The following is a 22,576-nucleotide window of genomic DNA, read 5'->3' as shown; positions in this document are numbered from 1 at the left end:
GGTATCTTGAAGGGATATCATGAATTATTTTTTAAACGATACAAATGTACCATAGATTGATTTGTTTACTAATTTCGAGGTATAAAATGCCATTTTTGTTTTTTTTGAAGAAAAAAACCCAAAAAGACATAAATGTAATATTTTTTTATAAAAGAGGGATAGAAATGCTAAAAAAAAACATGTTTTTTATAATTATATACCTATATCATTTACCCAGTTTTTTTTTGAAAAAAAAACATCATTTAAATGAATAGAAAATCCAAGTTTTTTTTGTATCTTGAAATCGTGAATTATTTTTATACCATAGATTGATTTGTTTACTAATTTAGAGGGGAAAAAATGCCATTTTCGTTTTTTTTTTTGAAAAAAACCTCCCAAAAAAACACAAATATTATATGATTTGTTTACTAAGTACGAGAGTTAAAAATTTTACAAGGGTTCACACCAACTGAAGCATACAAAAAGTATATTAATGAACAACGATTATTATCTACTATACCATATATTTTTTTCTGCGTTTATTAAGATGAATGATTGAAGATCCCTAATAATTTCTCTTGATTTTTTCCTTTGTTTAAAAAAAATATTTAGTTTTTTTCCTATTAAAAAAAAGGGAAATTTCCCTATCAAGAAATCAAAAATGAATTTATCTAATTTTCACTTTTCAAATGTATATGGGGGCCGCGATGTGCGGATGTTAGGTTAAATATCCTATAATAATGTCGAAGGCGAATACAGAAAATTTTAAAAAAATATAGAAAAAATTGACCCAAACTATTGGCTATTCCTCCCCCCCCCCCACACACCTCCCATCCAATATTTCGTAAAATCAAATTTTAAATTTAACAAAAAAAAAGAAGAAGAAGAAAGTATTTTATATCTTTATATGAATAAGAATATACGAAAAATTACCCATTTTTTGGTGATGGGAAAATTAAAACTTTTGTTACTCTTACCTAGAGTTATTGTTTTAAAGGCCATTATGTAAACACCTAAAGATTAAGCTCGTATCTTGGCAGAACTACATTCAGGGTACAACGTGGTTTGCCCGGCACTCCTGGGTTACAAGGACCAGGAGGAGGACATCTATATTCCAAAATCTCCATTGTTTTACATATTAATATTTTAGCTACCCAAATAGGGCGGAACACTACTGCTCTTACAACAAATGTTAAGATCCATGACATATATGATACCTAGACTGACTTACGCATTCATTCATTAAAAGTGTACATCAATGCAAATCAGCTGGAGTCGCCATCTTGGTTACACTGATCATTATTAAAATTTTGAACGAGAGCCCTAATTTATTCCTAAGCTCTGATGTTTTTAACATGAGAGTAATTGCTATACGTGTTACCAAAATGGCGATGATTTGCTTTTAACGTCAATGAATCGTCAGTCCATTGGTTAAGAATACTCGCTTAAATAAAACAAAAATTGTATATATTAATATTTTTCCTAAAAAAATTAAAATGTCTTATCTAATTGCCCCCCCCCCCAAACAAATAAAAATAAATTACGAATGGTATTTAAAATTTAATTTAATTATTAACAATCGCTCTTATAGCTTTATCACAATTTGGTTCTTTTGGGTTCTTATTAATTATAATATAATAATTCTTTTTTTTGTACCCTTTACAACATATTTTTTTTATCATTTACAAATACTTGTATAATTTATATATATCTATATATATAAAATTTAAAATTAAATTTTTTACAAAATACCGCTTTTATGCCTCTTTTTATTATATTTTTATTCCCAAAAAATAAAAATAAAAATATTAATTATTAATTAAGGACTTAAATGAATTCTCATGTTTCTGTATTTTTTATATATATTTTGTTCGTTTCGTAATAAGTATAACAAAAAAAAAATATAAAATAGAATAATTTAACTTTAAAAAAATAAAATAATAAAAATAAAATAAAATAAAAATAAAATAAAATTCGATTAAAATATTTTCATTTTTTAAAAATTTTATTTTTCAAAGATTTTATAATTTTAATTTTTTTTTAAAAAATAAAAGATCAAAAAAAATGGTAAGATATTCTTATTCCACCAAACAAACGAGTAAAAAAAAATAAAATCAAAATAATTTTCGATTATTATTTATTTAAATTTTGGGGAGCCGCTAAAAGGGGGTTTAAACTGTTGGGTCCTACCCGACCAGAATTTTTTTCGGCCCAAGCGAAGTTTTAAAAAAAATATAAAGCCCGACATAGCTTCCAGCCTTTTTAATTTTTAATCACTTTTTCCTGATTAGGAGTTTTCGACATAACTTTTTTCGTAAATATTGTTTTCAAAAGGGGGGAAAATTACTAGGGCACTCCAATTATAGGATAATTTTTTTCCAACACTATTTCAAACAGATAAATCGATCATTTTTAAAAAATAATTAGGCCCTAGAATCTAAGTCTGGCCCGGGTGTTTGCGATAGTCTTATCTATGCCGGCCAGGATTTAAAACTTTTGGGCCCTGTTGGATGAATAAGGTTTCTAGACCAGCAGGTATCTGATATATCGGATATAGTATCGGGTTCAGTTAAATAAAACAGAATATGTATCGGATGGTTCTTTTCTCGTAAGGGCTTGTAGAAACGGCTCAGTTCTTTTCTTTTAACCGGTTTTAAAGGAGGAGTTAAAATGGATCATAAATTAATTTTTTTAAGGAAGAAAATGATTTTATTTAAAAAAACTTTTAAATTTCTTTTCTTTTCTTTTCTTTTTTTCTGATATGTAAAAATCCTCCTAAGTGATTTGGCGCGCTTTGATTGGCCCCAAGCTAACAGTGATAAAATCATTGCTGTAATTAATCTCGTAGGAAGAATGTCATAGCAAAATATTAAACATCTCATTATTTTAAATATTCCTAAAGGAAATACATTTTATCACAAGTGCCATCCCTCAAAAAGAATCTTGGTCGCCTTCAGGCGAGAGTTCTAGATTAGCTAAAAAATCACAAAGAAAAAAAATAGTCTTGGAAGTATGTTAAAGTTCCAATGAATTCTACACACGACGAAAGATCGTCGATTAAAGTTTGGAAAGAGGGGGGGGGGGGGGTTAAGGGATAAAATGTGGAAGTGGACAATTTTAACTCGGAACTCCTTTTTCGTGTTAATTTTGATTTCGAATAGGGGGTAAGGTATCGTAAGATTATATGTAAAAACCTACTGCGGACTTCATATTTCGCCCCTTAAATGCCATAGCAATCATTTCATGAAAATTTCTTTATTTTACCCCTCCCCCCCGATTTCAGCCTAAAATATATCTAGCTCTACGTATGGCTAAGGTGCCACATATTCTTGCCTTAGAATCCATGCCAGAAAAGAAAAATACGATATTGGGATTCTAGTCTTAATTTAAATATATTATTTGATTTATAATTATTTTTAAAAAAAAAGCAATTTGGAAAAGAAAGATACCCCTATCATTAAATTGATACAAATCATAAAATACCGTACATTATAAACTTTTTCGTCAGCTTTCATTTCAAATATATGGTTCTTTTGATTAATGTAACGTACTTCAATCTTCTTCTGGCGATAAAATAATTATAAATTTTAAATATTTCGATACATTTAAGGGTATAACAAGTTACAAATTATATGTATCTTAACTCCTCTTTTTTTGTATCGGCAATTAAAATTAAAAATTAATCAAAAGAGTCCAATAAAATTTCTTCCAATTATAATTTTAAATATTTCGATACATTTAAGGTATAGTAAGTTACAAATTATATCTATCTTAACTCCTCTTTTTTGTATCGGCTAAAATTAAAAATTAATCAAAAGAGTCCAATAAAATTTCTTCCAATTACATTTTAAATATTTCGATACATTTAAAGTATAGTAAGTTACAAATTATATGTATCTTAACTCCTCTTTTTTTGTATCGGCAATTAAAATTAAAAATTAATCAAAAGAGTCCAATAAAATTTCTTCCAATTACTCTTACTCCATCGATTCATGATAATTATCATATGTTCAATGGTCAACGGCGATTTTTGCCCGATTAATATTTCCGTCAATCCGTCTATCAAATGTTTGATGACCAACTTGTCTGACAATTCATGGGATATGTACATTTTTACTCCGTTACAGGAATAACATTTTCCAGACAAAGTCAGCTGTTCCTTCAAAATTTTTTTAAAAAAAGAAGAAAACTCGTCCCAAACAAATTATTTTGCTTATTTTTTCCAAAATTTTTTTTGAAAACCAACCGTTATTTTAAGCGTATTTTTTTTTTTTTGTTGAAATATTGTATCGGCAAATGTAGATTTGTATCGCTTTAAAAAACATCTTTATTCGTATAAAATTTGGGAACAATTCTATAAGATATATATTTACTTATATTGCCTAAATTACTAAGATTCCTCCTTCAACTCCTGTTAAAAGTCGAATCTAACAAGTAAAGACCTCCACTCGGGGTCAGACCTAGTTGTAAATTGGAACAACCGATTGGCGGAAGTTATGTAGTTTTAAGGAATTTTGAGATTGTCCAGAAATAAGATTTTTTTCTTTCTCTCAACAACATTGTAGTAATACGATTAATTGTACTAAAGTAACGTCAAAAGTAACGTCGTTACCATTTTTTTTCAGGTAAAGGAACTTAACTGACGCAAAAAGTTACTCGTTACTTTAAATCTTTCTTAAAAGAAATATGGGAATCAAAACTATCTAAATAATTATATTTTCTTTTTCGTATCTTTTTATCGGTCACATTAAATTAAAAAAAAAAAAAAAACTAATTAATTTTTATCCTTTGATTTTTGGGGGGCTTCGTTTATATTTTTTTGGAGATTTTATAAATATTTTTTCTATTTTAATTTAATTTAATAAATATATATTTTTAAAAATTTTAAATTAAATTGCGACTTTATTACACTGTAATTTTGGGTTGGGTGGGGGGGGGGGGGGGGTAGAAATAAGATATAATATATTTATATGTCGTATGGGGATTCCGAATCTTTTGATTTAAATCATTTACTGAGGACGATTTAAAAACAAAATTTTCTTCCGTTTTAACCGGAAATGTACTCTAAGCATGTGTTAAATTTTAAACAAAATTTACCGCGAACTTTAGAAACTACTATTTTTTAATATGATTTTTCAAATATAAATTTTTTTTAAAAAAAATACCAAAATGTCTGTGGCTGCAATTGGTTGAAATGTAGGGTAAATTACTCTACGCATGCGCTAGAATAACATTTCCGGTTAAATCGGATTTTCAAAATTTTTTTAAAATCGCTCTACGGTAAAGGATTTAAAATTGAGATTTTCCGAATTCCCACGCATTCCGCTTACGACATACATATGCACATATATACATGTTAGCGTTAAGATTTCTAAATCATTTTTTATTGAGCGCGTTTTTTAAAAAAATTTCTAAAATATCTGTTTTTTTTTTACCGGATATATATTCTGTCATGTTTTGGAATACGTATCTTATAGATTGTGTACAATTTTGCCTTGTTAACTTTTTTGAATTTATTTTATAATTTATTATGATAAATAAAATATGTGGAAAAATTTAATAATAAAATTACATTTAAGTTTATAAAAGTTCAATTGTCTTAAATTCATCATAGGATAGGTATTCCAAACACCATGGCACTCTTGCTGTAAGATCGCATTTTTGAGTTTTATTTTTTAATAAAAATGGATCCCAAAAGATAATGTAAAGTTAGCCGGAAAAAACGGGATTCGAAATTTTTGTAAATTATTTACCGAGGGTGATTTTAAAAAAAATTTTAAAACCAGATTTAACCGGAAATACACTTACGCACATGCGTAGAATTATTTTACCCAATTCCATAGACATTTTGGTATATTTTTTTTAAAATTTAAATTTATATCAAAAATACATATAATTTTTTTTTTAATTACTATAAATGGATGAGTTTCTAGAGTTTATCGCAAAAATTGTTTGGAAAAATTTACAGTTTGGGTACTCCAACACACGTGCTTAGAATGCATTTCCGGTTAAAACGGATGTTAAAATTTTTTTTTAAAATCGCTCCTCGGTAAAATGATTTAAAATTTAAGACGTTCCGAATCCCCATTACGACATTTATAAATAAAGGAATTTTTGATCGTGCTTCCGAAATATTTAATGTTGGGAGTGTTTAGAGAAGAGAAGAGAAGAGAAGAGAAGAGAAGAGAAGAGAAGAGAAGAGAAGAGAAGAGAAGAGAAGAGAAGAGAAGAGAAGAGAAGAGAAGAGAAGAGAAGAGAAGAGAAGAGAAGAGAAGAAGTGGAAATATAAATATTTTGGCATCAGAATTTCAAAATTTTATTTCCTTAAAAAGATGAAAAGATTTTTTAAAAAATTATTTTTACTTTTTAAAATTAAATATAAATTTTTTTTTATATTTGAAATCACACCTATTATTAAACTCAAAAAAAAAGTAAAAAAAATTTTTTTGAAGAATTTTTTTTAAAAAAACATTCTGCTTAATATCAAGATTTTTCTCCGCTACATGACAATTTAATGATTAAATGTGTCATTAAAAGAAGAAGAAAAAAAAGCTTGCCAATGTTAGAGTTTGATTTTATACCTACCTAAAAAAATTACCCACCCCCACCCCCAACCCCACCCTCACCTCCGCCTATGACCCCCGCATCTGACCCCGTTCCGCCCCCACACCAATACCTCATCCAGAACTTTTTTGTAATCATCTTATACCTCTCAAGTAAAGCTAATTATACAACATTTTTTTTGTTATGTAGCTTATTCAAAGACGAGACAGAACAAGAATACTCAAGACTTCAAAATACCAGCGTGTTTTGAAGAAACGTATTCTATTCGTTCGGGGAATAAAGGAGAATCCTTAGAAATTTGTAATTTGCAAATATTAGAGTCCCCGTGAATCATCTGTTTTTTATTCTAAGCAAAATTTACCAGGATTCCAATCCGTGTCAGATAGGAATAACGGTTCATGGTTCAGGTTCGGTTTCGTAAAAATGATAATTTCGGTTTAAATTAAAATATATTTCCAAGATTATCATCTCGCAAATTATATATTTATAGAGAAAGGAAGAAGTAAATTTTTCTTTCTTTCTTTCTTTCTTTTTTCTTTCTTTCTTTCTTTCTTTCTTTCTCCGATACCTTATGATGATAATTCTGAGACTTATGATTCAAACTGGAAAAACTATTAAAAAACTGAATTATTTTATCATCTTTAAAAAAAGTTAAAATTAAAATGTTAAACCCAGTTTCAATTCGGGAAAATAATAACGGATAATCCGGTTTAACGGTTCGGTTCAGCTTCGATTCGAATCCCGGAAATTTACCAACTTTCTCTTTTTTTTGGTCAATCATTATCAAAGAACAAAATTTTTTTTTTAATCAAAAAAGAAAATAAATATAAAATCTAATTAAAACTTCCTCGAAAAATAAAATAAAAAAATATTTATATATTTTTTAAAAATTTATTCGAAAAAATGAAAAATGAAAATTTCTTCGAAAAAAGAAAAAGAATTCCCCAAAGTAGACAATTAATTAATATTTGAATTTTTTTTTCATATGAATTTCCAAAATTCGACTCAGCGATTCTATTGACAAAGCATAAATTTAATAATTATTTCGCGGTTTCTGCTCATGTGATTTTAACCCCATCTATATATGGTCGAAAATTTTAATGACTTTGCTTATCAAGATTAATATATGTGACAAAAAAAAATTCCAAAATAAAAAATCTAGGCCCCAGTGCTGATTTTTTTATAACTCACCTGTCAGCTGGTAGTTTCCGAGATAAATATTAACCCTACTAGCGAAGGCTACGGTTTGTTTGTTGGTCCAGACCGATACACACAAAACGGACCGGATAGCAGCCCTCAAAAAACCGGTTCAGACCGTAACTTGTTTAGGACAAGTCTTATTTTTTTTTGTCTCATTCTCGTCTCCTCATTTTATTTTAAAATATAAAGAGCGTTTTATGATATATCTATATCAAATTTTAATAATAGAATATTTTTGTCGCAACACCTCTTTAATATTTTAACGAAAGAAAGGATAGTAGAAAGAAAGAAAGAAAGAGAAAGAAAGAAAGAAAGAAAGAAAGAAAGAAAGAAAGAAAGAAAGAAAGAAAGAAAGAAAGAAAGAAAGAAAGAAAGAAAGAAAGAAAGAAAGAAAGAAAGAAAGAAAGAAAGAAAGAAAGAAAGAAAGAAAGAAAGAAAGAAAGAAAAGAAAAAGAAAGAAAGAAAGAAAGAAAGAAAGAAAGAAAGAAAGAAAGAAAGAAAGAAAGAAAGAAAGATAGAAAGAGAAAGAATTGGTTTCCAACGAGATTTAAGGAACTTTTGCGGGTAAATTAATATTAAATATTTTTTTTTTATCGATACAAATAATTGTACTTTATAAGTGTAAAAAACGTTACTTTTTTTTGACGAACTTTATTCTACTATAAGTGACATAAAATAAAAATTAACTAAAAAAATTATACGAGTTGATCTACTGCCTTCAATTTTTTTTAGCCTCCCCTCGCCATTGGTATTTGGAAAAAAAACATGAACTGGGATTTTAAATTCACCTGCTCTTCACTGTCACCACCCATCCAAAATAAAAAATTATTCGGAGATATAAACTTTTCCCCAATTAGTTTGTTTTTATAATTTGGACAAATTTAGCGCCAAATGTTTTTTTTACCGGGAATGTATATTATATTATTTTCAACTTAAAATCAATTTTTTTTGAGCGCGTTTTTTAAAAATTTGAATATCTGATTTTAACGGAAATATATTTTAACATGTTTAGAATACCAATCCTATGAATGACAGTCAATTTTTCTATGAACTTTTAAAACTTAATTTAATTTATATTAGTAATTTTTTATATAGATTTTTCATATAAATTATAAATATTACTAAAAAATTTAACGGCAATATTGTCTACAATTCATCTTTCTTTCTTTCTTTCTTTCTTTCTTTCTTTCTTTCTTTCTTTCTTTCTTTCTTTCTTTCTTTCTTTCTTTCTTTCTTTCTTTCTTTCTTTCTTTCTTTCTTTCTTTCTTTCTTTCTTTCTTTCTTTATTTACTTTCTTTCTTTCTTTCTTTCTTTCTTTCTTTCTTTCTTTCTTTCTTTCTTTATTTATTTATTTCTTTCTTTCTTTCTTTCTTTCTTTCTTTCTTTCTTTCTTTCTTTCTTTCTTTCTTTCTTTCTTAAAAACGCGCTCAAAAAAATGACTCTAAAGTTGTAAAAATACAACACATTGCCGATAAATAGTGTTGTTAAAAAGGCCGAATCAGTGAGGTTTTTTAAAACCGGCCGGATTAAGATTTTAGCCAAAATAATATTGTTCAAGCAGACAAGATTTGGCGAGTAGAAGCCCTAAACCTCTCGGCCACCATCTAAGAGCGGAAATCATCAGGCTCGCAGAATATTATTTTGGCTAAAATCTTAATCCGGCCGGTTTTTAAAAATCGACCCGAAACGGGCAAATATCGGTCAATTGACCGAATTGTGTATGACCGGTCAAATACACAATATTAACAACACTACCGCTTACACATATATATATATCCTAATTACAATGAAGATTTTATAAATTTAGGTGATGATTTAAATATTATTTTCTATTAAAATAAAATATTTATGAGAAATTGTTATTATGGTTCACAATTTATTTAATAATGGTGGCCTTTTAATATTTCTATTTTTTAGTAATAGTATATCTTCTTTTTTTTTCGATTTCGTTTTTAAATAATTTATTATGTAAATTGATATTTTTGGCGGCGATTAACGAAACGAAAAGTTTTTATTTTTTAAAAAAAATTTGAATTAAATTTATAAATTGTATTTTCAATCCACCCATCCGCGTTTAAATAGATGGACTTTGGAGAGGCGAGCCAAAAACTGTCAATAGCGTATCTTAGTAGGGACGTTTTTTTCTCTAGAGGTGACACTCTTAAATTTTTTAGGTTAGCCAGTAGTCAATGGGTGCTCAAAATAGACCAACATATGGTTTATATCCCTTGTTTGAATCAATTATGTATATATACTACCAGATTGGCACTTCATTAATTAAAAGTGTACAACTTGTTTAAGATAGGAGTCAGTTATAGCGCCATTTCGTAGTTTTTGCATTTTCGACTAAATTGTCTTTATTCATCGTAATAATGTATATCATTATAATCAGCCAGCATGCAAACCCACAAAATGGCGCTTACAGCTTACTTTCTATGTATGGGCACTTTCAAACTTTAAACCTCCCCTTCCCCACGATTCGCGCCAATTTTTTTTTTTTTAAATGTAGCCAATCCGTTAAGAAAATACAAAAAAAAAGTGTATTTTATAATTTATTTATTTTTTCTTTCGAATAGTAACTGATTCAAAATCGAAAATATTGGTTAAGAACTCGAAATAAAAAGAGGGGTGGTGAAAAATCAATATAAATATCGGATCGATATCGGTTATCGGGTCGGTTTTGAACCACGGATGGGATCGGTGAAAAATATGTGGATCGGCACAGCCGACACGGTAAACATTTTGGAGATTTTTTTTGGCTTAAGTTAGGAATACGTATGAATATCCAGAGGCCCGGTTATGCCCAATATTTTTGCCGGACCGAGTCTTTAAGATTTCGGGTTGGTCCGCTACTCCTACCCTTTTCCCTCCACCTTCATTTCTACTAGCCCCTCCCCCTACTTTCCCTCCAAACCTAATATGTTCCTTAATGTTTATTTTTTTTTAAATGTAATTAAACATATATACTTTTAATCTTAAACCCTTAAATTTCAATTTTTTACAACAAAAAAAAAGATACAATAAAATAATCTAAACAAATTTTATACGAGCAACTCAATATTTTCCCCATATATTCTTTCTCCCTTTATCAAAAAAAATCAAAATTATTTTAACAAAATTAACATACACATTTAGCATAATAATAAATGTAATAATAAAATTTATTAGAAGGAATACCACCATCTTTCTGTTCACATCTAATTTTTAAATTCCTTGCCCTCCCATATTTAGATACGTTTAGGACTCGTGTTGCTATCAATATTTTTTAGCCAGAAAAAAAAGTATCACGTGAGCCTGAAGATTTTGCTGATAGATGGGGTCACAAAGGTTTCTAGGAATCCATGAAACGAAATCTCGGTTCCCGATTGGGAATTTGGATGATATTTCTTCCATTTTAGCCATTTTTTTTAAAAAAATTTCAATTTAAATACAAGTGTTTAGTCCCCTAGTATCTATTAATATTAATTTTAAATTTACTTTAAAAATTTTTATGGGAGATATAAGCCAGGTTCCCAATTTTTTAGCGATTTTTGTTTTAGCGATTTAGAACCTATCACGAAATCTCTTTTAGGTTTTATAGGGCAAAATTTTTTTCTGGTTAAAATATTACGTTTAACTACACACTAATTAGGACTTACGATTTTGTTACCCGCCTATATTCGTTCCAAACTATCGATAAGACGCGAATATCCTCGAACCCATAATGAGCATAGCAACCTCGTCTTTCACCACTTAATCCTCTGGCCATCTAATTCCCCTTGATTTCCTCTACCACATTTTTGCTCCCTTATACCCTAAATATCTTATTTTAATATATTTTTAAAATTCCCCCCTCCCATCGTCTTTACTTACATTGCACATAATATTCCTATTTTTTCCTCTCTTCTCCACCTTTCCCATCTGCCACAAGTTTATTCCATTTTTGTTCAGAATATTGCATCTTTCAATGGTACACTCTTTTTAGTTCACCATTTTTATATCCGGGCTCACATATGCCCCTCCCCCGGATACTTCCTAATTATATTCAGATCCCATGTATTCTTTATGGTTTTGGATCCTAGTCTTTCTTTCTTTCTTTCTTTCTATTTTTAAACCTAATCAAAGTCCGACCGCTACCCCTCGAAGTCGTAATAGCTCGAGTAAAAAGATCTAAATTTCTAAAAGCATATTCCGTCATTCTTGACCTGTTTTTTTTATATATAAGTTCCTTTTAGGTAGATTTAAAGATTCGAATGAAAGAAGTGAGGGATCAACTAAGAGAATCTTTGTTAAGCGTGAAAAACTTTTTATTAAAAAAAAAATTTGTATTTCGCCAAATGAATATATATATATGTATTTCTCGTTTTTCAAATGAATATTATAATATAATATATTTTACAAATTACTTATTAATTTCATGGCAACTTTATAAAGAGAAAAGATTATTATGCTGCTTCGAAATAATTTTATTATTGAATTTTTCCTATAAAACAAATAAAGAAGGAGAGGAGAATAATATATGATTTATGGCAAAATATGAATATTATCAAATTAATTTATTTCTATGATGAATAAGAATAACCTTTCGAATGGTGGAATATAAAATATTCCATTTTATTTTTGATTTTTTAATTTTTTGTTTTGTTTTTGTGTGTTTTAGGTAGTGATCGATATAACTTTTAGTGTTGTTGAATTAACTAACTTTGACCATCTCTATTGTGTCTTAGTCAGGCTTTTAGGCTAAAAAAAAATAATTCTAATTAGGCTTCTAAGCTCGAGCCTCAACTTGAAGATTGATTAGAATATTTCTGGAAAAAAATATGGCTACCCTGTTTTATAGTTAACTAAGGATAGTTAGTTTAACAACACTAATAACTTCTTTTTTTTAAAAAAAGTTTGGCCTTTGTAAATGGAAATATTCTAGAAAATTTCTAACTTCAGAAAGAAAAAAAAAATTTTCAGGGTTCCTTTCCCGCCAAAAGGGTATCTTTGATTTTAGGGATTTCTAACCCCGCCAAATATGTTTTTTATTTGTCAGGAAAGGATTTTAGGGTTTCTTCATCAGGAAAAATGTTTTTTTTTAGGGATTTCTCACCCGCCAAAAGATATTATTTTTTTGTCAGGAAAGGTTTATAAGGATCCCTTTCCCGCCAAAAGGTTTTCTTCATCAGGAAAAATGTTCTTAGGGATTTCTCACCTGCCAAAGAGATATTATTTTTTTGTCAGGAAAGGTTTATAGGATTCATTTTAGGAAAAAAGTTTTTAGTGATTTCTTTACCGCCAAATAAAGATTTTTTTTTTGTCAGGCTATGATTTTATCAGGAAGCAATGTATTATTAGGATTTCTTACCAGCCAAAAGATATTTTTTTCGTTAGGAAGGGTTTTTAAGGCTTCCCTTTCCCGCCAAAAGGGTTTATTTGTCAGGGGAAAAAAATATTTTTAGGAAATTTCTTTACCGCCAAACAAAGATATTTTTTTTTGTCAGTAAAGGATATAGGATTTCTTCATCAGGAAACAATGTATTATTAGGATTCTTACCCGCTAAAAGATATTTTTTCGTTAGGAATGGTTTTTGAGGGTTCCTTTCCCGCTAAAAGGGTTTTCTTCTTCAGGGGAAAAAAATGTTTTTAGGGATTTCTTTACCGCCAAACAAAGATATTTTTTTTTTCATCAGCATAGGTTTTTAAAGGAATTTTTCCCGTTCAAATAATTTTTTTTATTTGTTCATTATGAGAAAATCCTTAGGTTTTTCTAAGATAACTTTTAAAAAGTTTGTTAGTTATTGTGTGACCTATATGATTTGTTTTTTTTTAAAAAAATTGAACGTGATGATGAAAAATAAAGATAAGAAGAAGCCCGGCCATTAATTCCATATCTTCTATATGTTCTCCAACATGTCCATCAAGTCACCGCCAATCATAAATAGAAATTTTCGCATCACCACCTTTGGATAAAGTTGAAGAGAAAAAAAAATGTCAATTTAAATTCCGTCTTCTACCTTTGATCTCTGTAGCATTACATAAGCATATTGCCTTCATTCGAAACCCGTTTTGAACCAGTTGACATCTCAAAATATTTTATGTGGTTCGGTTACGGTTCTGAAATTTATTTCGGTTTTTGAGGTTCGGTTTTCAAAACCGGGTTAATGAGTTATGCCTTAACCATATGTTTTTATTGGGAAAATTTACTAAACCTTTATTTCCTGCTGTAGTCCAAAACCCATTTTATAAAAATTAATAACTCAAATTATTTTTTTTTGAAATTTATAAAAATTTTCTTAGAAATTATGTTTTGGACATGATTTTTATTTTTATATTTAAAATAGCTTATTTATTTATTTTTTATTAAAATTTCGAAAATTTGTGAAATTTAAAATCTTTTTCATATTTTGGACACAGCCTAGTGAAAGCTGGTATAATTTTTCTAAAATATTGGATATTCTTAAAAAAAAATTTTTTATAATAATTTCTCATCAAAATGGTAATTCTTAAAATCTACCTTTTTATGTAAGCAGGAATTTCAGAATAGTTTTTTTTTAATTTTGATTCCAAAATTTTTAAAACTTCAAATTCCTCGGGGAAAATGGATTCCGAGAAAATCTGGGATTTGAGATTATTTTAAGATCAGTCCCAGATCATCTCCAATATGTTATTTTTCTTTTGATTTCAGAATTTAGGTAGAGTTTTACTTTTAGGATAGCTATATTTGTCATATAACCAGAAAAGGTTTAAAGATAAATTTGATGGTTTTTATTTCTTCTCTCTTCTTTATTGTGGATGTAAGATGTAGTGAGCGTCGATATCGCGTTCCTATAAATCCAGTGTCCTAAACAGATACATGGCGTTGAAAATATCTGGCGGCAATCGGGTTTGACATACTCTCCATCCAATATGGTTCCCATAAACCTCACAGGGTAAGAAATACCACAGTTCACAGTCACGCGCCAGACCAAGAGTAAATATAATATCAGATATGAATGAGGTAACAAAGATACCGTGGGTCCTAAGGAAAAATTTTCCGACAGACCCTAATGTCGCAGCCCAACCCCCTGGTACTTAGGTGTTATGTCACCTGATCCGTGACATTTTTAAATCCGGTTTTTTCAACAAAAAATAAAAATTTCGCCATTAAAGCCCGCTCCCCCAATATCGTTTTGACCCGACATTTTAAAACCTAGAACATTCCATATTTTCCTAAAATTTCCTAACCCCCCTTTCCTCGTGGATAAATTTAGGCTACTCCCCTGCATATCAGATGACGTCCAAAATCCACAAAATGGCGCTATAGCTGACTCATATGCTAGTACAAATAATAATAAAAATAACCAGCTGGGCTCATCAAGCTTGTTTAAAGTGGGCTTTTGAAAGGATATAAAAAAGGGAAATGGATTATCGAGCAAAATGGTGGTATCTATCACGTGTACTCGTTGGTTTTTTAAAAAAAAAGAGAAAAAAAGTGGAAAACATTCGGAGGAAAACTCTTTTTCAATCGAATCTTTATTGATGATAATATTATTAAATCTTTATATTTATTATTTCCCTCACAAATTAATTCTATCTTATTGTATATTTGGTATTTAAAATCGAGACCAAAAAAAAATAATAATAGGTCTTGGGCCGGTCAGGTTCGATTTTTATATTGTAGGTCCAAACGGTGTCTTTGGAAATCAGCTGTAAACCCGAACCGCGCCACTTTCGGCGCGAATTCCTTCGGAGGAGTTTTCGTAACTATATATATATCTAATTAAATTTATTTTAGTCGATTCGTATAAAATAACAAATTTCTACATTTTTATATCTTCCCATTTTATCTACCTACTAAAAAAAAACTTTATTTATTATATTTTTTAAATTTAAAAAAAAAATGGCGCCACTAAATAAGGAATGGATGGGTGGATGGGGGGGGGAGGAATTAGGAATGAAAGGAATTAATAAATATTATTGATTTGTGAAATACCCGAAATCAATTATTTTAATTGGAAGAAATTATTTAATATATTATTTTTTTTTTTATAATTATTTTATTTGCAAAGAAGTGCCTTTTTACAAAAAAAAATCTTCCTTCCGGCGGCCGTTATTTCTCTCAACGCAGACAATTTTTTTATTTTGTGTTTCAAAAAAATATTTAATTTTTACAATTTTAGTGGGTATATTTTTTTAAAAAAAAAATTGATCAAAACAGCCAATGAAATCGCGATTCGAAATGGACCAATCATAATTTAAGGAGAACGAAAAAATGTATAATTCCGAATTTATCCTATTAATTTATTCGAAAAGTGAGAGAGAAACCATCTTATTCATTTTATTTTAACCTTCTTTTTTTTCGCGTAGGGGTTCGCTTCTTCGCGTTACGTTTAAATTAAAACGCCTGTTATTATTTTTTTTTATATGAAAAATTATAAATAATATATAAAACGCGGTCGAATTAAAATAATGTTACTAGAACAAAACATCTAATTTTTATTTATTTTAGTCACATACATACAATGACGATGCATTCATAATCGATGCACTTGAAAAGCGTCGTTGAAATGCAAATCAGCTGGACCCGCCATTTTGGTAACCCACATATAGAAATTATTTTCATGATTAAAACTGCTATTTAAATTGATAATTTTCTTCTTTAATAAAGTTCGCGTCAAACTTTAGGAATTAAATTGGCCTCTCGTTTTTAAAATTTTTTTAATAATGATAAGGGTAACCAAAATGGCGTCCACAGCTGTTTTTCATTTGATGTTACACTTTTAATGAATGCATCGTCATTCTAGGTATTATTACAGGTCATTTGCATATATATAGGTTTAAAAAAAAGAAGAAGAATGAACTGCAAAAAATTTGGATACGCAAGTTATTTGAGCGATAAAAAAATGGCGACAAGTTTTGAACCTTAGGATTTTTGCGGGGAGTGGAAGTGGTGTGACACGTGATCGTGATTGAAATTGAAGGAGGAATCAGATTCGGATAAGATGGGATGGGAGTGGGGGGGGGGAGTGTTAAATTTTAATTTATAATATAGTCATTGGCTAGTGGGAGGGTTAGCAATTATTTTACACCATTTTAAACACAACGCGCTACCCCGAATTTACATTTAGGCGCGAATTCGATGCGGGATGGGAGATACAAAATTACAGATTATTTTTGTATACCTCGTCTCCAATTCGCTCTAACTACGAATTCAGTGTTTTTGCCCGGATGGATTGGGTACAGTATAAAAGTTTTTTTTTACAAAACATTGCCATTATTATAATAATTATGATCGAATCTCCACAAATTTTCTCTGAACGTAAGAATGGTAAGAATACATATCTTACGGAGTATTAGTATTTATAATGCGTAAATGATACGATTATAATTAAAAGTAATTACGGTAAAACCAGGGGTACCAGATTCTTTCAAACTAAGAATCGGGAGAATTTTAACTTGTAGTTCCCTAGAAATTATTAATTTTTCCATGCACATTCGGGAGAATTTTAACTGTAGTTCCCTAGAAATTATTAATTTTTCCAGGCACATTCGGGAGAATTTTAACTGTAGTTCCCTAGAAATTATTAATTTTTCCATGCACATTCTGGAGAATTTTAACTGTAATTTTTCCAGGCACATTCGTGAGAATTTTAACTGTAGTTCCCTAGAAATTATTAATTTTTCCAGGCACATTATCCAAATTTTTCTCAAACATTTTATTAAAAACCCTTCTATTTCTCCAAGGATCGATTATTATGTAGAAGTTTACTCGAAATTCTTGTTTCTTTATTAAAAAATAAACCCAGTATTATTGAAAATACTGTGATATTTCTAATATTCGAGGCATTCGTTATTAAAGAAGATTATTTCTCTTCAAATTCTCTAAGATGTCTCTCTTAGTCTCCTAGGACCTATAAAATTTTAACTCTTCTTAAATGCTTTTATTATTCTACATTTAATAGTTAACGTCATCACGTACTTCAGCACACAGGGCCGTAATTACGGTTTGATAAATGCTGCTGATTGAAATCCTGAAAACCCTATTTCCCAACCCAACCTCATAGGATTTTCCATCCTAAGCTTATGATTCTTTCCATGAAAAGGGGGGGGGGGGCTAGAGATTTACGGGTCCGACTTCGCTACTAAAATTCGAAATTAGGTTGAGATGGAAAATAACGGTTCAAGAGTGCAGGTTCGGTTTAAAAAAAATTAATAATATCGGTTTCTGTTTTGAAACCCTTTTAAACTCCCGGTTAAAACTTCTTTTTTTTTCACATACAAACTTTATTTAGAATTATTGTAAAGAAAAAGGAATAAAAAATTAATCTTAAGGTGGAATAATAAACTTTATGACTGAGAAAGCTTCTGTATACTAACTTGCGTAGCTGCTGGCACCGTCAAAATAGGAATACTCAAAATTAATTAGTGATTTTGTCACTCAGAACTGGTTATCGAATCATCTTTGAAATTAATTAAAACTCCCAAAGGGGGTTCAAAACCGGTTCACAGGAAATTTAGCGGTTCGGTTCAGGCGATATATTTTTACCGGTTTTCAAGTTCGGTTTCGGTTAGCCGTTCACTTTTTGTGAGGACAAACACTCCTAAAAACAAATACTTTCTTCTAAATGAATCAAAATAAATAGCACAATAGAAATTCATTTAATTTATATAATTTTTTATCAAGCTCTATTCTTGGTAGCTACGCTCATAATGTTATCCAACCTTGAGGTATCCCACGGGCAATTCTTCGTGAATATGGATAAGGTCTTGCCCCGTTTAGGCCGCCGTGTAGATCCAGAACAGGCCCTAAGGCAGCTTAAATTTTTCAAGAACCCTAGCGTTCCCGGAATTTCTAGAAGTTCTGACTACGACGAAATATCTGGTTACTCACTTTCAAATATTCGTCCAGGGTCGTCGGCTCAAGGATTTAAGATACCTTCCTCGTGGAAACCAATCGGCGTTTATAAGAAACCGAAAGAGGGACAAATGGGAGGCAAATATATAACACTGATGGAATTCCTAAAGACTGATATGTCGAAGAGCGTTCCAATTCCGAAAAGATTAGCCTTATTCAGTGTCCTGGATAGTAACGGTTTGTTAAAATTATAGTGAATATTTTAACCAAGAAATGGATCTAAATATCGAGCGTTTCGATACTATTATTGTATCGCTTCTTTACTAGTTCATAGTTTCCAATAAAAAATGTCTTTTTTTTTATATTTTTACATAAGAAATAATCGAAAAAAAAATATGATAACCATGTGTTTGAAAATGGAAATCACGTTTAATAAAAAAAAAATTACATAACTTTTAAATTACAAGAGATTTATACAAATAAAAAATAAATATTTTAATTTTTAAAATGTATATTTTTATTTTTTTATCTAATTTATTTTCTAATTTAGGTTTGCGAACGTCCAAATATAGTGTTTAATTGATACTAGTAGTGTTGTTAAATTGCTTTTTTAAAAACGGGTAACTTGATACTTTCTAAAAAAATTGACCAAAACTTAAAATTTTTTATTAAAATATATACACCTTTGTGCCTTCTAAAGAACATGCTTAAAGCATTTCTCTGGATAAAATATTGAGTTAGCCTTTTAAGAAATACTGGATACTAGGACCTTTCGTGAATGCTCCCCTTACTATTACAGATATCTTCTAGATTTGCTTATTCTTATATTATCGCTCACTATTCATTTCTCTCGATCATTAAAACTGAACCCTCTTTCGCTTAAAGAAAGAAAGAAAGAAAGAAAGAAAGAAAGAAAGAAAGAAAGAAAGAAAGAAAGAAAGAAAGAAAGAAAGAAAGAAAGAAGAGAAGAGTATTCAAAATATTTTATTTTTTTCCATATTTAAAATTTTAATTAAAAAATTTATTTATAAAAAAATTGACAGAAGATGGAGTTCTGGATTCTTCGGAATATATACCTTATTAATGACCAATGAAAGAACACGTGACTACAAACTACTAAATATTGTTCAAATCTATTCCATCTTATATATATGTCTTATTGGGATATTCTCAACTAATAAATAAAAAAATTTTTTAAATCATTTTACTGAGGGGCCATTAAAATTTGCTAAAAAAAAATCTGATGTGACCAGAAATGTAATTCAGCATAACTGCAATTTTTTTTTATTATTCTTTATTTTAAATAAATTTAAAAAAGTCCTTTAAGAGTTCGCGGCAAAATTGTATACATTTCCGGTTAAAATCATATTTTTAAAATTTAAAATGGAGGAATTCTGAATACACATGGCATTCCATCATCCCAATTGTGACGTCATTATAATATTAATATTAGAATTATATATTTTGTTAAAATCGGTTTCTCTGTAAATGCTATATATTTTTTTTAACTCTTGCCTTTCATTAATAAAATTTTTTTTTATATTATACCGATTTACAAATGTTCAAACAAGACCTTTTACACAATTTATTCATATTTATAATTTAATTTTTTTTATTAAAAATATAAATATATTTCTTAATTATATATATATGATTTTTTTAAAAATAAATCAAGTTTATACACCTTTAATATTATTCTTTATCAAATTCGTAATAAACAAAAATGTAATTATCCATAGTGTATCATACGATTAATTAATAATATTTAGCTAGAACGCGCATGCGCTGCCACACCCCGTCATTTACCATCTTACAGCTGAAATCCATAAGATAACCCTGTAACCCCTTTCCCCCTCTTTGATTTACCCTAATTACATTTCAATGGTTATCTCGCGTCATATCGCTCTCTCCTCCAGCGACAGATCTCTCGAGTGAAAAAATTGAACCAATAGTTTTAGTTTGAGACCTGGATAAGTCCTTTTTGAAAATTGGCGGGAAAAGAAGAAGTTTAATTAATAACCAATCTTATCAGCCAGTGCCAAAAGGCAAGAATTAAAAAAAATAGGGATTAATCAATAACATACAATAATAATACCTAGACCGAAGATGCGTTCATTAAAAGTGCACATCAATAAAAACAGCTGGTGACGCCATTTTTGATTACCCGTATATCATTATTGAAAATTTTTAAACGAGAGGCCAATTTATTCCTAAAGCTTTACGCAAACTTTATAAAAGAATCGCCTGATCATTGAAGATGATAAGGATACCATAAATGGCGGCTCCAGCTGATTTGTATTCAATGACGCTTTCTAATGCATCGTCAGTCTAGGTATTATTATAGGTCATCGGGATTAGTCTAACCGAGCTTATGAAATAAGGAGGGTTCATATAGGAATATCTAGTTTGTGTCCCTTATTTTTTAGAGATTACAAATTATCTGATAAATACAGCCTAAGAAAAACTATGCTAGCACGTGATAATACTGTGACTGTAAGGAGCGATCATGAAGGGTAGTTGTAAATAAGTAAAAGTGTAAGGGGGGGGCTTAGAGTGGGAAGATCCAGAACGGATGTAGTATAAGAAACCAAATAAAAAGATCCCGGGTAAAAATCTGGCGTTGGTCAGTTTGAAGACGGCTCATATACTATTGCTATACATGATAGTAATTTCTGGAGATGAACAGGAGAGTCGCTGAGGCCCTAAGAAGGATAAACGATTTTAGATTCCATAGAAAAGAAGAGGGCCATAATTAAACATTGTTAACAATATTTATGAGTTAAAATTAGTCGAAAGAAAATATGTCTAATTTTTTGGGGGGAAAATGGACATCGAAGTCGGCAGATATATGCACATACAGGAGTTTGGTGTTTGATTGTTGTCCTGGGAAAAAGATCTAACTAAGGTCTTGTCCGATCCAAAACTCCGTGGAAATAGGGGAAAAGATAATAGTTTGGAGTGAGGAAAAAATCCCGATTTTTTAAAGAAATGGCTTCCCTTATTCTATGAGTTATGACAATTATAAGTGTTTTCGAATAGGGAAAGTCATTAGAAGGCAGGGATCTCAGGCGGCTAAAAGAATATTATTTCTAGGGTTAGGTTAGGATTCTCATTAAAATAACGGTTTTAGATGCTAGGAAGATGTTATAATTCTTTTAAAAAAAGCAGGTCAGAATCTATTTTTTTTATAATATAATAATTAAGACAGTATAAAATACTTATTCTAAAAAATGGCGACCGATATTGAACGGGCCAATCAAATCTTTAAAACGGTTAAGATATCCCAAAGGTTCAAACCTGGTTCACTGAATCCTTTCAGAGATTCGGTACAGGCTTTAGCGAATAATAACTTGTTTACAGGTTAACAGCTGATTACATTCTGTAATCTCTCAAATTAAAACGTTTATGTTTTTGAAATAATAATTTAAATTATCAAAACAGATCAGATTGAATAAGATGGAGGTGTAATCAATGGAACCGTTCCCACTTTATATCATTATCACACTTTCGACGAACAAGGGTGTGTGGGGAGAGGGAGGGGGGGGGAGGGTGGTCACGTGAATGAAGTTGATCCCATTTTTATTAAAAGTACGATCAGGAAATAAAGTATTAGCAATTTTCTTAGGAGCTAATTCCTTTTTTTTTAAAAAACAAACGTACTAAAAATAAATGACGGGTGTAAGACAAGAATGGTTTTTCTTTTTGACTTTTAGGGTTAAGGTCAAAAGGCTAAACTTTGTAGGATCATATAAGGGGTATCCAGAACTCCTACAGAAGGTGGCCCTATTAGGCGGGGTTATTCCACCATAAATTGTATTCGGGGGGAGGGGGTATGTAGGTCTACACCATATGTTTTATTGGGGGGTATGTAGGTCCACTTTTATATAAATAATCGAGTTTTTACCTTTTCTTTTTTTTTATAATAGTTATCAACTTTTCTTTTTTACCTCTTAGTTTTAGTTTATCTGGGGAATATTTATTAACTTGAAATAATATTTATGAGAACAAAACAAATTTGCGATGGAATGGGGGGGG

General features: G+C 29.7%; 1 protein-coding gene across 1 annotated transcript; it reads left to right on the top strand.

Annotated features, from left to right (window-relative positions):
* The first annotated feature begins 1,975 nt into the window (after positions 1–1,975).
* LOC135929762 (uncharacterized) lies at positions 1,976–20,113 on the top strand. The gene is made up of 3 exons (XM_065466473.1): positions 1,976–2,077; positions 18,371–18,778; positions 19,585–20,113. The coding sequence occupies exons 1-3, from the start codon at positions 2,044–2,046 to the stop codon at positions 19,623–19,625; spliced, it is 483 nt and encodes a 160-aa protein (XP_065322545.1). The 5' UTR covers positions 1,976–2,043; the 3' UTR covers positions 19,626–20,113.
* Positions 20,114–22,576: the final 2,463 nt, after the last annotated feature.

The sequence above is a fragment of the Gordionus sp. m RMFG-2023 genome, chromosome 5, assembly GCF_954871325.1.
Source record: "Gordionus sp. m RMFG-2023 chromosome 5, tfGorSpeb1-WG-v2, whole genome shotgun sequence".
Classification (NCBI taxonomy): Eukaryota; Metazoa; Nematomorpha; class Gordioida; order Chordodea; family Parachordodidae; genus Gordionus; species Gordionus sp. m RMFG-2023.
The sequence above is the reverse complement of the archived record's forward strand: the minus strand, read 5'-3'. Positions and strand labels throughout refer to the sequence as shown.

Excerpts from the sequence above, each read along its gene's own strand:
- LOC135929762 (XM_065466473.1), top strand. The coding sequence starts at position 2,044 with ATGGTAAGATATTCTTATTCCACCAAACAAACGA. Across the intron at positions 2,078-18,370 it reads TTATTCCACCAAACAAACGA|CTCTATTCTTGGTAGCTACG; the intron begins GTAAAAAAAAAT and ends TTTTTTATCAAG. Across the intron at positions 18,779-19,584 it reads CAGTGTCCTGGATAGTAACG|AAGATGGAGTTCTGGATTCT; the intron begins GTTTGTTAAAAT and ends AAAAATTGACAG.